Source organism: Cyrtonyx montezumae, unplaced genomic scaffold (assembly GCF_038088225.1).
Source record: "Cyrtonyx montezumae isolate F1298 unplaced genomic scaffold, pur_monq_1.0 scaffold_8, whole genome shotgun sequence".
Taxonomy (NCBI): Eukaryota; Metazoa; Chordata; class Aves; order Galliformes; family Odontophoridae; genus Cyrtonyx; species Cyrtonyx montezumae.
This window is the reverse complement of record NW_027072089.1, coordinates 26,730,272-26,746,757: the sequence shown is the minus strand read 5'-3', so window position 1 is coordinate 26,746,757 and position 16,486 is coordinate 26,730,272. Positions and strand designations below refer to the sequence as shown.

Below are 16,486 nucleotides of genomic sequence, written 5' to 3'. Positions count from 1 at the left end.
CATCTTCAACTCACTGCTGTGGATGCCCAGCTCAGTGAAATAATTCCTCCTTTACAGTTCAAGCTGTCCTCTGTTCTCTTATTTACTTACCAAGTGTTTGGTTTTACAACAGCACAGTAAAAATAATTCTTTCCTTCAGCACTACAAGTACTGAGCGATAAAGAAAACAAATAAAGCAGAAGAAAAAGGTGTTCCTTTGTTCATTAGGACAAGGGAAATTTTCTCCTCCTGCCAGCAGTAAGTTCCTTCTGCATAAAAAGAACATTAAAATATACTTTATCAGCCCCAAACATGCAAGACAAGGCTTTACAAAAGGAAAGGCCTTATATGCTGTCTTGTGGAATCACATGTGCTGTTTTGGAACTCCTGAGTCCACTGAGAACAGGAGATTTTGAAAGACATCAATTTACATAAGCGAAGAACTGCAGAAACATAAGAGGCAGCAGTTTGTGTTTGCGTTTGTTAGACTGTCAGTAGTACAGTCTAATCAGTCAAAGCACATTGTGCCGATACTGTTGGAGCTGCTTTATCCCCATTTTCCAGCAGCATGTGGAACCAGCACTAACAGCAGCACAGGGATGCTCTTCTGCCAACAAAACTACATACACTTCCAAGACAGAAGAAACCATGCAACTTCAGCAACTAGCCTGGGCAGAGAAAGATGACATCTTTGTTCACAGCAACTTCACACACAGAAATACAAGATAGGGCTCCTCATCTCAGGATAACACTACAACCCTTCATCTTGAACTGGCAGCACTGTTTTGGTGCTTGTAATCACAGTGAGAGACTCCAAGCGTTGGAGCCCCAGTTTCCCAGAGGGGCTGGCAAAGGAACATTCACTAAGCACCATTTAGAGGAACACAGCCAGCCCAAACATCCTTTTGATGAAAACAAAGCCCCTCCAAGCCACAGATCATAGGCTAGTACCTTCCCTTCCACTCATCCCTAACATGAGCACTCTGCTAAGACAAGCAGAGACTGCTTCTTCACACACACAGAAGGTGGGAGGGGTAAGGAAAACATTGAAGCATTCTGCAACTGTGGCATCCAGCTCAGCCACCAGCTTGTTTTGGAACTCTACTGCATGCACCTGCGCAGCAAACCTGGATTTCACATAGGCTGCTGGACCTGAACCTCACTGTTATCTACAACCATACATTCCCAGAATACCACGTCAGAAGTATACACGTTAGCAGATGTTTAAGCATTGCTGCCTTCCTATGCTCGATAAGAACTGAATACATTGCACACCTTAAGGATTAATATTGTCTAGTTTGGCCACCCTCCCAAAGATGGCTTAGCCTCTCCTCTCACCTCCAAGCTCTTGCTAGCTAAGACAGCTGTCTTCATATCAACCTAAGTGATTTCATAATTCTAGGTCCTGCAGTAATACTATGCAAATAACAAAGAGGAGTCACATGCAAAGCCTGACTCAAGGTTTTAAACTCATTTCTGGTTACCAGAAGCAACCCAGGGTGCTCACAGCAGCCTCGGGGACAGGACTTGGCAGCCTGGGTTTCAGCAAAGTGCATGTCATTGGTGAGTAATACCATATCATCAGGCAGGATTTCCAGTATGAGCACTCCAGTTTGCCAGGGAGAAGTCTTTGAGGGCGGGTCAGCTGAGCACAAGCATGCTGGCTTTTTCTAGATTTTCCTCCACGTACCTACAGATCTTCACCTCACCAGAATGTGAAAACAACATATTTAACACACTCCTTCAAAATGAAAGCAGCGGAGGAGGGTGTTTGCTCTACAGCAGTCATATTTCACAGCAGATATACTGCTTTGATGTACAGCCTGGGGCACAGCACTCTATTCAGAGCTGTATTTAAACCAAAAATGAGTTCAGTGACAAAACACCTCTAGAAGAGGCAGCATTATCAATAAAACCCTTGAGGAGAGCCCAATATTTAAGTCTTTTTCAACTAGAAACTATCGTAGACATAGGACTTCGGAAAACTAATACTGAGAGAAGTTGATGCACACGAAGACGCGCATTAACGTGCTGCACCTGGGATTAAATTCAGAACGAGCCAACAGCCGGGCTGCTTTCCCCACGAACACGGGGCTTCGAGGTTTAAGTGCACACCGAAGACGAGCACGGGACCCGTGAGCATCCCGGCAGACCGCGGGGCGGGAGCTCTCCACAGGGAACGCTTCCCCGGCGCACTCCGTGCCCGCGCGGTTCGGCACACGGCGCAGGCGTCCTGCGGCTCCGGGGCCGCTCTCACAGCGCTCAGCCCGCACCCAGCCCCTGGGGCAACACCCAAGCCCGCTTTGCTTTCGAAAAATAAGCCAAAAAATAAAATAAAGCGAAGCCCGGAGTCGCTCCCGTCCGCGTGTTTCCGTCCCGCTCCTCCCGCGGGACGCGGCCCGGCACTCCCCGCCACGAGGCCGCCGACTGAGACGCCCCGGGACCCGCCAGCCACGCCGACCCAACCGACGGCCGCGACAGCCACGAGGAGCCGTGGTCCCCTCCCCGCGGCGTGCACGCAGCCACCGCCAGGAGGGCCGTGCCGAGCGACGCAGCCCTACCAGGCTCCCCGCGGGGCTCCATGGCGGCCCCGGCTCCTCCGCCGTCTCCCTGCCGCGGGGCACCGCTCTCCCACCGCTGCCGCCTTCCCCTTCGGCCGCCGCTGCTGCCGGCGGAGGCGCCGCCCGCCGTGGCGAGGCGGGGCGGGAGCGCGTCACTCAGGCGGCCGTCCTGCCCGGCACAGCCCCGCCAGGTGAGGGCGGTCCCGGGCGCTTAGCTGCCCCGTGTGAGAGGGGAGCGTGGGCATCGCCAGGGGATGAGAGGTAAAGATTAACGTTCACGCGCTGAGAGAATAACGTTTGAACAGCAACTGCTTTCGGCCGTGCCAGAAGAGGCCCGAGGTCTGCGCACCCGCCTGGTTTGGGGCTGCTCGCTGACCGACTGCCCCAGGAGCCCCCGCCTCAAAGAATCTTCAAGGCTGGACTAAGATCATTAAATCCAGCCATCAGCCCATCCCCGCATTGCCCACTAACGATGCTGTATCTCCACGATTCTTGTACATCTCCAGGGATGATAACTTCCCTGCCTGCCTGGGCAGCCCATTCCAGCACCTGACTGCAGTTTACACGACTAAATTCTTCCTAATGTCCAACCTGAATCTCTCCAGCACAACTTGTCCTATCACTGTTACTTGGGAGGAGACGTTATCCCCCATCTTGCTACACCATCCTTTCCGAGAGTTGTAGAGAGCAATAATTTCTCCCCTGAGCTTCTTCCACAATAAACAGCCTCAACTCCTGCTCTTGATAAGACTTGTGCTCCAGACCCTTTGCAGCTTCATTGCCCTTCTCTGGAAACACTCCAGGGGCCTCAGTGCCTCTATGAGAGGCCTGAATCTGAACACAGTACTCAAGGTGCAGCCTCACCAGTGCTGAGTACAGTGGGACTATCACTTCCCTGCTTCTGCTGACTACACTGTGTCTGATAGATATAAGCCAGGATGCCATTGGCCTTCTTAGCCACCTGAGCACACTGCTGGCTCATATTCAGCTGACCATCAAACATACAGATCCATTTCCTCTAAGCAGTATTCCAGTCACTTTGCTCCACGCCTTGCACAGGGTTGTTGTGACCAAAACGCAGGACCGGGCACTTGGTCTTGTTAAAGCTCATACAATTGGCCTCAGTCAATTAATCCAGCCTGTTCAGATCCCTCTGTAGGGCCTTCCTACCCTCAGGCAGATCAACACTTCCACCCCGCTTGGAGTCATTTGCAAATGTACTGAGGGTGTACTCAATCCCCTCATCCAAATCATCTCCCCGCCTCTTCCCACCAGCCCCAGATGCAGTACCCAATGCAAGGCACAAAATAACAAGCACCATACATCTCAAAAAGATGCTAAAGGTGGACTTGCTAGCACAACAGGCAAACTTGTGTCCCATGGCATCATTATTTAGAATCAAATAGCTGAAAGCAGGCCATCAAACATCTGTCCTACCTATAGCCTGAGCTCTTCCTGCTAAAATAACAGCAACCACTGAGAAGTTTCCATTATGTAGTTTGAAAGGCAAGAGACTGTCAAGAACATTAAGCTACCAAACAGATCTTTTGCTCCATCCTTTTCAAATCCCTGGGCCTTGCTATCTATCAGCGTGTTTGTTTGAAAGATGGATGTGCACACAGAACCAGCAGCGAGGCACGCCTGGCATGGCTCTTTGTGAATAGCCAGATTGTCTCTGACACATACTGCACAGTCACATGGTGAAGCAGAGCACAATGGAGAGTCAGGAGGTGCCAATTCAGGATGTCCTTGCTTCAGATAACAAACAGCATCAGATCCAGGTATTTTTTAGTGCACGAGGCAGCTAAGGATATTAGCTTTTGCTAGAATAAAGGAACATTTGCTAATGTCCTAGGATACACAGAGTCACAGCAGGTGGCCTTTACTATGGTGCTATAAGAATAGCAAGTAGGTAAAACAAGGTATAAATACACAGGGATGCACCCCTATAGAACAACAACTAATTTAAGCGTGGTTCTCACTATCCTGCATATCTCATTTATGACTGTTTCAAAATATATACTTTTTCAAGTATCTGTTCATGTGATTTATTCTCAAAATACTTTTTCCCCATGGTATGCCACTTGAAGCCCCAGGCTCCCCCTGCTGAGCAGCTGCTATTTCCTACAGGATCTATTGCACAGAGAAAGCCATCAAGAGCATTACAATTTGCATCCCTTCACTTTGCAGCAGCTTTACCCTAGAGCACCAAATGCCTGTCAGGAGCCAACCTGCATAGCAGGGAAGCTGTCAGCACCTCTTTGCTGCTTGAAGGGCTAGGAATACTTTGCCAATGTATCCCAAAAAGCACGAGCTAGCAGTGAGGACGTGCAAGCTATCCTGAGAACTGGGCACAGCTGACAGAAGTCTGGCACTGAGCAAACAGCAGTGCCTCACCCACAGCCACCCCACAGAGGAGTGTCCTCTTCAACCTAGGTGTGACCTACAAGTGCACCAATTTTTGCTGAATTACAAGTTTAGAAAGCCTCTGATTCACCCAGCATTTGGGCTTCCTTAGCACCTGCATGCCATTCAAAGGGCAGAAAGGGCTACCTGCAGATCTCACCTAATTCACATCCCCAGCTGGCTCTTCCAGAAAGGTTTTAGATGCCAGAAGAACACTCAAACCCTACAGAACATCTCCAAATATGATGGCATAGTTCCTTTTTACACAGTCCTGTGTCCATAGAGATGGAATTGTCGTAACAAGCATCTGTAACCAGTGCCTATTAAAAACAGTATGACTATTGCCTAAAGGCTCCAGTTATGAGCACAGATTATAAACAAACTCAAAAGACTGAGCCTTCCCTGAAGGCCTTATTGTCCTCACAAAGGGGAGCGAAAGGCAATGGGACTGAGCAACTATGCTTTGTGCCTTGACTTCTTTCCTCCAGGCAGTTAGATCTCATGCAGTTGCACAAAGCCAGAGAGAACTCCTGGGGCAGCTGTTCACCAGGTTTCATTGTACAGCCGTGGGGCTGCACCTCCTGCTGTAGAGTCAGATCTCAGTTTTAATATTCACAATAGCATCTGATCTAGGGAAAGTATAACAAGTAAAGCAGTCAGAAGTGCCAAAAAAGTTAAGGTTTCGGAAAATTAATACTTCCAAGTTCATTCAATCCAGATTTAAGACAACCAGTTATTTTCCAAAGATGCTGCTATATATATATATATATTTTTTTTTTTTTTTGCTCCATTTGTCGTCACAGACGCAATTACCTCCAAATAAGCCACCCTGTGTGCAAAGGGCTGACTCTGATAATTTCAGACCTACATCTGTAGACGTCCTGTGGCAGTGCAGCACAGAGAGTTGTGTGCTGCAGCTTGTAGAGTTCACATGGTCCCTTCAAGTTGCCAGGTGGAGAGTTAGGTCCAAATGAATAGGACCCAAAGAGGCTCCTCACCTAAGAGATATAAAGTGCTAAAGAAATATGTCCTGAACACCTTTCCTTTCTGAGGCTCTAGTACTTCACTTGGCACCAAACTAATCCTCCATTCATTTGAAGCCTTGAGTCATCTTCTGGAAGAAATCTGTCTTAAGGAACACATCCAAGTTTTTATTCCAAAATGCTGCAAAAGAGCACAGTCAGCTGGGCTCCTTCATAATGCAGTGCCTAGAGGGATTTAATTACCCAAACAGAAGGACTTTGTTAACCTAATCTTAAAAGGGAAGATGAGTACATACTGAACTATAAGTATCATGGGCAAATAAAAACTACAGATACTCAGTGAACTTGTACTTGCCATATCCTAAGTGATTATCACTTGGATATTAGAGGAAGAAAAACAGACAAGCAAGCAAGCAGTTTCCTACTACGCTCTTCCTCATCTCATCAATCATACCCCAAAAGCATTTATTAGATCAAAGCCATCGCAGACAGAGGAGCCTAGATCAAAACAGAAATCCTTTGCAGTATGTCCCACCTGAGGGGGTGTTAGCATTACGTCTGCCCAGTTGGCTTTATTGTCAAAATCAGACAGACACCTCACATGTGAGTGCCTTTTTAAGGTCTATAGAAGTCTTTGGTGAAAAATAAACCTTTCAAACCACTTAGCAGCTACAGGTCAGCTTAAGGATTCTCTGTACATACAGTGGTAGAGAATTCCTGATGGGATTCTACGGATGCCATATGCTCCATCTCACCAGATGTGCTATACGTTGCAGAAATTAGCTGCAGAGGCCTTTCCATTTCTTTAAAAGCCCAAGTGTCTCCAAGTACAAGGTCACTTTTGCAAAGAGGAGTTAAAGCAGACTGCTTAGATGCTTGAGAAGGGAGTTACCCTGCAGCCGTGATTGTCGGATATCAGCACAACTAGGGCAGGGCTGGTCACTGAAGACCTCCATGTTCTTTTGGAGGCATCTCTGCAAGCCAGTCAGAATGGAGCTTTGCACCACACCCCGAGCACTGTGCAGCAGTTACTTTGATGGAGCACAGTTCTGGAACAAATCCATACAGGAACACAACCTTCCATCAACAGACTTCATGACACCCGCCAGCTTGAAACTCCTTTCCTGTAACTAATCTCACCGGTGCACACAAAACACCATTAACTGAGAATTCAAGCCCCCACTCTATGCAGCTGCCAGCAAGCATGCAATAAATAGACATGAGGGAAGGGAGGAAGAGCGAAGATAAATAAATGCCATTAGAAATGCGTAAATAAAGCTCGCATAAAACGAGCTGCAGTGTCGCCAGAGGGAGCACCTGAGCCTCTGTGGGTGCAGAAGTTCACCACAAGCTGGCTTGTGGTCTCTCGGTTTAGGAACGGTAGGGGCGTGCCTCATTTGTGTAACAGCCCAAAACCACTAACAGAGTTTATTTTATATGCAACAAAATAATAAAAAAAATAACATAGATGCACACACAGATATGAGAATGTTGCGACCTTTATCACATGAAATAATAATATAACCCAATTAATTTTATGTTAATATCACACTATCTGCTTTGCAAGTTACCAAAAGCTCACGTCTATCCAGGAACATCTGTGCTTCTCCTTTCCATCCCCACCCTTTACCTCCTCTCGAGAAGGGAGCACCTCCAACTTCGCACTGCTTTGGTATCACAGCTCCCTTTGATAATATTTGCCTCTGAGCTATTTCTAGATATGATGAATATCTTGATCAGGGAAACACAATACACATGCAATTCTTTGCACACGCATTACCACCTGCAACAAGCACCTTTATTGCTGTGGTAAATATACTGTAGCCAAAGCTTTTGTTAAACTAGTCCTCTGTCATCTAACTGCTGACAGCTGTAAGTACTCCATTCCAGAACCGTAGCTGACTGAAACATTTTCACCTTCTAAAAACTGATACTAGGAATAAAAGGAGGACACATCTTCAGAAGCTCGTTATTAGACTACTTTTAAGGCTGCAGTGCTGTACAATTACTGCATGCTAATTCAGAGCCAGAAGATCTAGGGTTGTTTTTCCAACTGTAGTTAACTTCCAGTGTATTCCTGTGAGATAGCCAGGTACTGCCAGGTCCACTTTACTACTGGCAAACCAAAAACTAAAAGGCTTATTTGTAATTTGCTAAAAGCAGACAAGAAACAGAAAATAGTACACTGGAATCCAATTAAAAGCTTACAAGGAAAGAAAAAAAAAAGCAATGGTCCAATTAACAAGAACTACTGCAAAATGTTTATGAACTTTATAAGGAGAAAAAGATGTAGCAGGAGCCTGCCTAGTCACTTGCATAACAGAAGCCATAGAAATTCAGCCTTTGCACTCCTGCAGTAATTTTTTTTTCCTTCCTAATTTTACAAATAAATAGCATCTAGGCTTTTTTAAGAGAAACAATTTTCTTTCTGAGAGTCTAAGCATTTTGCTGTTCTCATTGTCAGGGCACCAAGCCAGCCGACACCACATGAAAATACAAGCAACGAATCAGACCATAAACACTGAGATTAAAGATTCATTTGTCTCATAAATGTTTTACCAGCAATCTACCACTTCCTTCCACCAGCACCACCAGGCAGGAGGCACTTCCATCACAGCCTCTCTGAGAAATATACTTCCAACATGAGATACACAAATAGCTTTGATTTGTCTGATCCTTTCCTTCAGACTGCTGGGAAGGCAGCTATGCTAAGTCTCCAAAGGGTACCTTCTAGCTCCTACCTGCTTCTCATGGAGCTCATTTTCCTTGCAAAATCCTCAAAACTTCCCTGGGATAAACAGACAGTGCTTCTGATTTCAGAAAGAACAAAACACACTTGAGTAAACCTCCTCCCTTCCTTTCCTACTATTTATCTATTTGTTCAAAAGCAGCCTGGAGATCATCTCATATCTGGACAAACCCAAAATTCTACCAGAAGGTCTCAGAAAATGGGTCACCCACTTTCCCGTCCAAATCAAATGAGACACAGCTGTGATTATGCAAAGTGAACCACCTGGCATCCCCTACCTGAATAACTTTCTTTTTTTTTTTTTTCTCATCAAAGATGAAATCTCTGCAGTTGTCTTGTTTGTAGGACCCAGTGTATTTTGTGCCTGAGAGGTACATCAGCCCATGTGTTAAATGCAAACATGAGGGTGTTCTTATCTGCCCTTGAGACTGTGGAGGCTGCATGCATGGTAATGCTGCTGGCTGCATACCCTCAGCTACCTGCCTGGCAGCCCAGAGCAACACTGAACTCCACTCAGAGCGGCACTCTGCCCCCTGCAGCACCAGCTGGGCCACCTATGGATATGTACATCTCCATTCTGAATTTGTATCCGTCAGCTGTTCCTTTCAGTTCCAGATGTGATTGCTTTGCACTTTGATAGCCCTATAAAATCAGTCCTCTCCACAGCAGCATCTCTCTGGATCTGTAAATAAGCAACAACTGGGAAAATAGCTGAGAAACCCATGCGTCTCAAATGTCCTTCCACTCACCTGGAACTGTATTTTTGGCAATTCATATTTTTCATTTCCATTGTTTTACTAAATAAACAATCTGTGTTTTTGGTATAAATCCAATTGACAGTTAGACTTGATGTCACTAACAATCCTGGTCCCTTTGTGGCTGCAGAAGTCACTGAGTTCCTAGCACGCTGACAATGAGGTGGCTTTTATGCAGCTCTGAGGGAAAGGTGTTTCATGGTGTTGGTGTAACCTCACTGCAGGACACTGTTTGGAAGCGCTGGAAGATAAATAATGCAACACTCCTTGCAGAGCTCCTGGAGCTTAGTGCAGCAGGGGAGGGAACTACATGCTGGGTTTGTTCAACCTTTGTTTCCCCATATAATCCAGCCATTCACACACACATCCAGCCTTCTGTGTGCACACTTGTTTGCCCCCTCTCCTGTGCTTCCATGGCAGAACCCAGCACTGCAAACCTGGCCTTGGGTCAGACCAGGTGAGTACATGGGGCTGTGGGCTCACTGTAGAATGAACTGAGAGCCAGTGTTCATCTGTTCTGCAAAGCCCTGGTGGCTTTGTTATGTTTGATTATAGGATCTCCACTTATTTAACTGAGGTCTTCACAGCAGGTTTATGAAGATTATTTTGGTTTTCTCTGGAGGAGACATCTGAACAGCGTTGTTGCTCAGGCTGTAGCTTTCCTACAATGGTACTTTCCTGACATGGTGAAGAGCTGATATTTGCAGTTGTTCTCTCTGAGCAGTGAGATCTATGTTTTTATTTCCTTTATTGTGACAGCACACACTAATGTCTTTAGTGTGCTTTCCACTTCATATGTTATCTACTGTTGTTGATATGAAAAAGTGTAGGACAAAGTCAGTGGTTTCTTTTCAGCTCTTATATGTTTTATCCTCTGAGGATTATGAAACAAATCAGGAATGTGTTGCTGTCTCTATAAGACAATTTCAGCATTAAGAGAAAATATCACAGATATCACCAATAACTTTTTGTCTTCACCAAGATAAAGACAGAGTCAGCTGCCTGGTGTGAAGCTTTTGCTGCTGTCAGAACAAAAAATGGGAGGGGAATCAGACTGTCCATTTAACATGTGCCTTGAAGAGCTTGAAGGCATCCTCTGCAGTGCTTCACCTGACCAAACAGAGCAGTAATAAAGAGGAATATTTAATTGTGAAAGAGCAATTAACTTTTGAGAATGAGTTTCCTGCTCCTGTGAGGAAGCTCAACTGTACACAGCATATTTCTTTCAAACTACAGTCTCCAAGTGCCTTGCAGTATTAAATATGTCAGCTAAAGAGATGAATAATAAATAAGGCATGGGGAAGATAGACCTTTCAGCAAAGCTGCTTCTGTCTTTAAGTGGTCATTTATTTCATATTTAAAGAGAATGTACATTTCTCTTACCCAGCCCTCTAAAAAAAAATGAAAAAGAACATCTTAGATGATAAATACTCCACCTTTTTACATGGTCCATCTGCCTGCTGTGATGAATGCAACGGGAGGAGGTGTGCATACTTACTAAGACCACTTACACACAAATGGTTTCCTTGGCTTTTACTTGCCTAATTGCTTGGCTTTTCAGACTCTGCTTATGCGGCAATGACAGCGTCACATGGGAATTGGGCAGCCCTTGAGAGGATCACACATACATGCATCAGTACTTAGGAGCATGTTGGCACTTCCCAGGCGGTGTTCTCAGCTTCCCCCAGGAGCACCTCCAGGCACTGGGCAATGGATGCTTAACAGGTCGCTGGCAGCAGCTTCCCATCTCGCTGCTCTGTATTCCTGGCTCGCAGACTGCCTCATCTGCAGACCATGTGGATCTATTTACAGAGCAGAAGGAAATGACGACAAATCAGTGAACATTATATTTCTTTTTTCTTCTTCAGGACTAGAAATACTGAAAGGAATTGGGAAGAATGTACCCTCCTGCAGCCTTAATATAACTGTGTGTGCTGAAGAAGTGAACAGTGCAGAACACAGAACCATAGAATTGCTCAGGTTGGAGAAGACCTTCAAGATCATGAAGTCCAACCTCAACCTAACCATATTACCCTAACTGTATCAACCCACTGCTAAGTCATGTCCCTGAGCACCACATCCAGATAGTTGTTAACACATTCAGGGATGGTCACTCAACCACCTCCCTGGGAGCCTATTCCAGTGCTTAACAATCCTTTCTGTAAAGAATTTATTCCTGATATCCAACCTAAACCTCCCCTGGTGCAACTTGAAGCCATTTCCCCTTGTCCTGTCACCAGTGAGAAGAGGCCAACCCGGATCTCACTGCAATCGCCTTTCAGGTACTTGAAGAGAGCAATAAGGTCTCCCTTCAGCCTCCTCTTCCCCAGACTAAACAGCCTCAGCTCCTTCAGTCGCTCCTCATAGGGCATATTCTCCAAGCCCTTCATCAGCCTTGTTGCCCTTCTTTGGACCTTCTCCAGCAACTCCATGTTTTTTCTGTATTGAGGTGGACAAAACTGAACACAGTACTCGAGGTGGGGCCTCACCAGAGCCGAGTACAGGGGCAGGATTACTTCTGTGGTCCTGCTCTCCACACCATTCCCGATACAAGCCAGGATGCCATTGGCCTTCTTGGCCACCTGGGCACACTGCTGGCTCATATTTATCCAATTGTCCATCAGCACAACAATGTCCCTTTCTGTCAGGCAGCTTTCCAGCCACTCTTCCCCAAGCCTGTAGGGTGGAGCTTACCCTAAACAGTCTCTTTCTTTTCGCTGCTGTTGAAGACAAGATCTCCAAAATCAGAAAAATAGCTAAAATATTTTTGGTAGCATTCTGATTCATTTTCTTTTCAGATCCAGAAGCTTGAGGGAACACTCTGACCATGTTCTCAAACCCATCTCTGCCTCCTGACAAATTTTAGTGACACTGTGCTGTCTTCATCTAGATCATCCACAGTAAAGCCAAAACTGCTTAACTGACTCGAACCCATACAGAAAAGAAAAAAAAGAAAAAAAAAAAGTTGAATATCATATGTGAGCAAAAATGACAAGAAAGTAGGACTTAGTGGGAGTCTTGCTCCCATAGCTGCACACCACCAGTCCCTGAACCAATAGTATTACACCTATGTGAGACCGGGTTTGAGCAGCTATTCTCATATCCTATACATTTTCATACAAAAAGAGATATCATTGTTTTTTCAAGAGGTACACACTACAGTTGGAGATGTCCAAGTGACCTCCACATAATGCATCACAACCACATTCAGGTAGAACTGGGTTTGACACGAGATCAATTTGAGAGCATTTCCTCACATGAGAAATGAGTTTTAATATTTGTTCTGCACTTGCTGAGCCCACCTAGAGGGTAACACCGCTCCTGTAAGCCCTGAGCCTTGGTTAGCATCCCCACAAAGCACAGGGCTGTGTGTGATGTGCAGGGCCTCACTGCGGCCTCCCAGCCCCTGTGAAGGCAGATGTGTACATGTGCCATTGCTTCACCAAAGGCTCATTATATGACATTGTGTGTCAGCTGAATAATACTTCTAGCAAAAACAGAACTCTGTCTTCAGCCTGCTTACTGCTGCTCAGAACATGCTCTGTCCCCATCAGGAGGCTGTCAAAGGCTGGCAGCAGTGCTGAAGGGCAGATCCAATGCCATTTCTCCAGTCTCTGATCTCCATGGTGGGAAACAGTAATACAGAGCGGGAATGCACGTGAAGTACGTTACAAAGGTATAGGGAGTTCTATCTTGACCAAACTGTTTAGAAAATGCAGACAGATTTGTCAGCTAAAGTGACTTGGTATGGTTTATATTGACTTCAGCTTCAGTAAGGTGTCCTTTCCTGAGGGTGCCATGTAAATATTGGCAAATCTCCTGTTACTCATCAGAAGTAATGAGCCAGAGAGAAAGAGAGAGAGCCTGTAGGCACACAAGGCCACCAGAATGAATAGAGGACAGACACCATCCCAGGGCAGGACCAGGCCTGTGGCAGCCATGGCCCTGCTCTGCCAGGAGGTCACCTCACCAGCCCATAGCACTCGGGCAGGCTGGGGCAAGGTAGGGATGGAGCTGGGCCAGGTGAATCCTGCACTGTGGTGGCACAAGCTCATGGCAGTGCCTCTCACCACAGCAGAAGGCCTCAGCTCAGCCAGCCATGCTCTGCAGGGCAAAGTGCCCCATGCTATGGCATAGTGTCTGATTTTTCCATCCCCATAAAGCAACATTATTGCTGCCACCTTCTCCTGTTGTCTTTGGATGGCTAGTAGTCCAAAGAGAACTATATCTCATTAGTATGAATTAGAAATTTTCTGACTCTCCAGCAGGATAATTGTTGAGTGACTTTGGGATAAAAGAAGAAAGAAAGAGTATTTTAATTTTCAGACTAAAATAGGGATTAGGAAAAGACAGGTTTAGATAAGCCACTCGGAAGAGCTTTTTAATAAACTGCTCACTCATCTTTGCAGAGAATGTGAAAACCCAGGGGGTTATCCCTGTATATTAAGTAAGTCTATTTAGAGAAGCTGGTCTGTGCTCAGCAGAAGAATCAGAAAATAAATGTTACTACTACTGTTGCTCCCAGTACTGAGCTCAATGTCATCTTATCTGGAAGTGCAGAGAGGTGAAGGAATGGCTGCGCATCTGGTGGGGCCAGATCCAGCAGCCCTTGTACATGCTGAGATGGGAATGCATATGGATGAGGCTTTGCTATTCTGTTCATCTGCACAAATTGCCAGAAACCTCTGACTGATGCTGCTTTCATTTTATTAGTTTTACAGTATGTGCTGGCATAAATGTTTGTGATGCTCTGTGGCCCAGAAACCTGTTTTTCAAGGCTGGATCCTGGTGAGGATGGGAAATAGTAATCAGGAAAGCAACAGGCACATGAATAGACAGAGAGCGGACAGATGGCCCAGTTAGAGTATTAAATATAGTAATTTTTATGTGCTTGTCTTATTATTTGAATGCTGGCAACTTGAAGGGAGAAGTTATGTGAATGAGATGGAGCCTCAGTTAGGTCTGTAGAATGGAGAACATAATGAATGTGCAGAACCAGACAGGAAAATCCAACCCAGAATTTAACACTGACATTTTGCAGGGCACTGCAGAAAAGTCTCCTCCTCCTTCCAGCGATAACCGCCAAAGTGGGAATCCATGGATGCCAACCACTACAGTCAGAGACAACAAAGGAATCTGTGACCCTTTGTCTGCCTCTGAGGGTGGGAAGAGACACCTGTGGAGACCTGAAGCCACTGATGAGCAGATTCTCAGCCATGTTGTGCTGGAGATTTTCTTGGACTTCTACAAAGGAAAGGCCACGGGGGGCAAGGTGTGGAGCACACAAGAGGGAGGTTCCAGCAACCACTGTCAGAGTATTTGGATCTGAATTTGAAACTGAATTTGAAAGGATTGAATGCCCAGAGCTCCTTTCAAGATGCAGTGGTGGATGAGAAGACAAGGGAAACCACGGATGACTTTCCCTCTCTCATTCTACTCATTCCAGAGCTGAAGGCTAGACTGTGATGTTCAACATTCAGATCCTCTAGGGATCCCATGTCTGTGCAAGTCAAAGTAGGTATTTAGTCAACAGGGATTTTTACGTCAGGCAGGAGGAAACAACTAAGTTTTAGCTGAAAAATAATACAACTCAGGAATGTTACAGGAGTATCATGTATCGCCTATCTCAAAAGTTACATGACAGATCAATGACAGAGTGTCTGGCTGTCTAGCTTTCAGGCATTCACGGAATTAGACCTGTATTTCTAGGTGCAAAGCTAAGAAAAAAAATTAGCTATGTCCATTTATTGATCTCACAGTTTTCATTCCATGACTGAGTCAAATCCTTGTGGAAAGATACAGTTTGAGCTTTCCTCATCTTAACTCTCATATGTTGGTTACTCAGAGCATACTGGTTTTCTGTCTTCTCCCAGAGCAGATGCTATTCCAGCCTGTGGCAAGAAATGATGGTTCTGAAGAGAGGAGAAAGGGAGAGGGGAAAGCAAAGCTTGTTGTAGGTAAGGCTGCTGTAGTTGCTGCTGTGGGCTGCAGCTGGACTCACTTTCCCAGACCTTTCAGAGCTAATCTAGCCAATGGACTGAATTTGACATGTCCCACATTGTGCGCTCTGAATACCTTATATCAGGCAGCAATAGGCTAAGGTTTCTTCCTCACACTGCCAGAAAGAGAACTGAAGTGGGATGGAGGTAGATCACATGGAAAAGATTCCAGGGACCAAATGCCAGGCCACCAGCTCTTCAGCTCAAAGGAGCTGAAAGAAAAAGAGGACCCAAGCATTACCAGCATGTAACAGTGTCTTCAAGACACAGAAAGGAAGTGACTGCAGGGATCCCTCATTTTACTTGACCTAAATACATGTATATTCATTCTTTGAATATTTTATGCTGCTCTGACTTGTAGCATGCATTCCCTTCTGTGCCCTGGTCTGAATGCTTAATTTTGTATGGTCTTCAGAAAAACTTAAAAAAAGAAAAGAAAAAAGAAAAAAGAAAAACACTAATTTAAAAAAAAGCTGTCAAAAAATGAGTCAAATTGGCATTTTCATCCATAGCATCTGGGGCTACAGAGGGGATGGTGAAAAATGTGCCTGCAGGGCAAAGTTATGCATCAAACACTCTCCTGCCCACAGCACACCATTTTTCATTTAAAGCTCTGAGAGTTATGCACTGTGGAACTACACTTGGTTAATTTATTAGCCCTCACATTAATCCTGCTTGTAAATCATGACAACAGGCAAGCACACAGCAAAAGGTGCAGACTGCTCTGCCCTAGCAAGGAAGCAGAGGTACAACAGGAGGTTCAGACATGAAAAAAAACCTTAATAAGTCAAATTACAATACTCCCACAATTTCTGTGTTAAGATATCCCACCAACTCACCTTTCATCAACAAGGCAGAAACTCCTGTATAAAAAATAGAAGGAAATATTGAAAAAGAAACTTCTTTCAGTATCAAGGCTCCCAGAATTTCTTTGGATGAGATAGAAAAAGTAGTTCAGAAAATAATTAATTAATTTATTAACTGGGACAGACACTTTCAAGCAACTACATTGAGTCAAAAAGATAAATTTTATTCTCTTTTTCTTGGAATATCT

The 16,486-nt window shown here is 45.3% G+C and overlaps 1 protein-coding gene across 3 annotated transcripts in view; it reads right to left on the bottom strand.

Annotated features, from left to right (window-relative positions):
• The window catches only part of TPD52 (tumor protein D52), a 100,415-nt gene extending 97,747 nt beyond the window's left edge, over window positions 1-2,668 (bottom strand). For all 3 annotated transcript variants that reach the window (XM_065752851.1, XM_065752849.1, XM_065752850.1), the window contains exon 1: window positions 2,541-2,668. In XM_065752851.1, the coding sequence (XP_065608923.1) occupies window positions 2,541-2,562 (22 nt within the window). In that variant the 5' untranslated portion in view covers window positions 2,563-2,668. The remainder of the gene's footprint in view (window positions 1-2,540) is intronic.
• Between the last annotated feature and the right edge of the window lie 13,818 nt (window positions 2,669-16,486).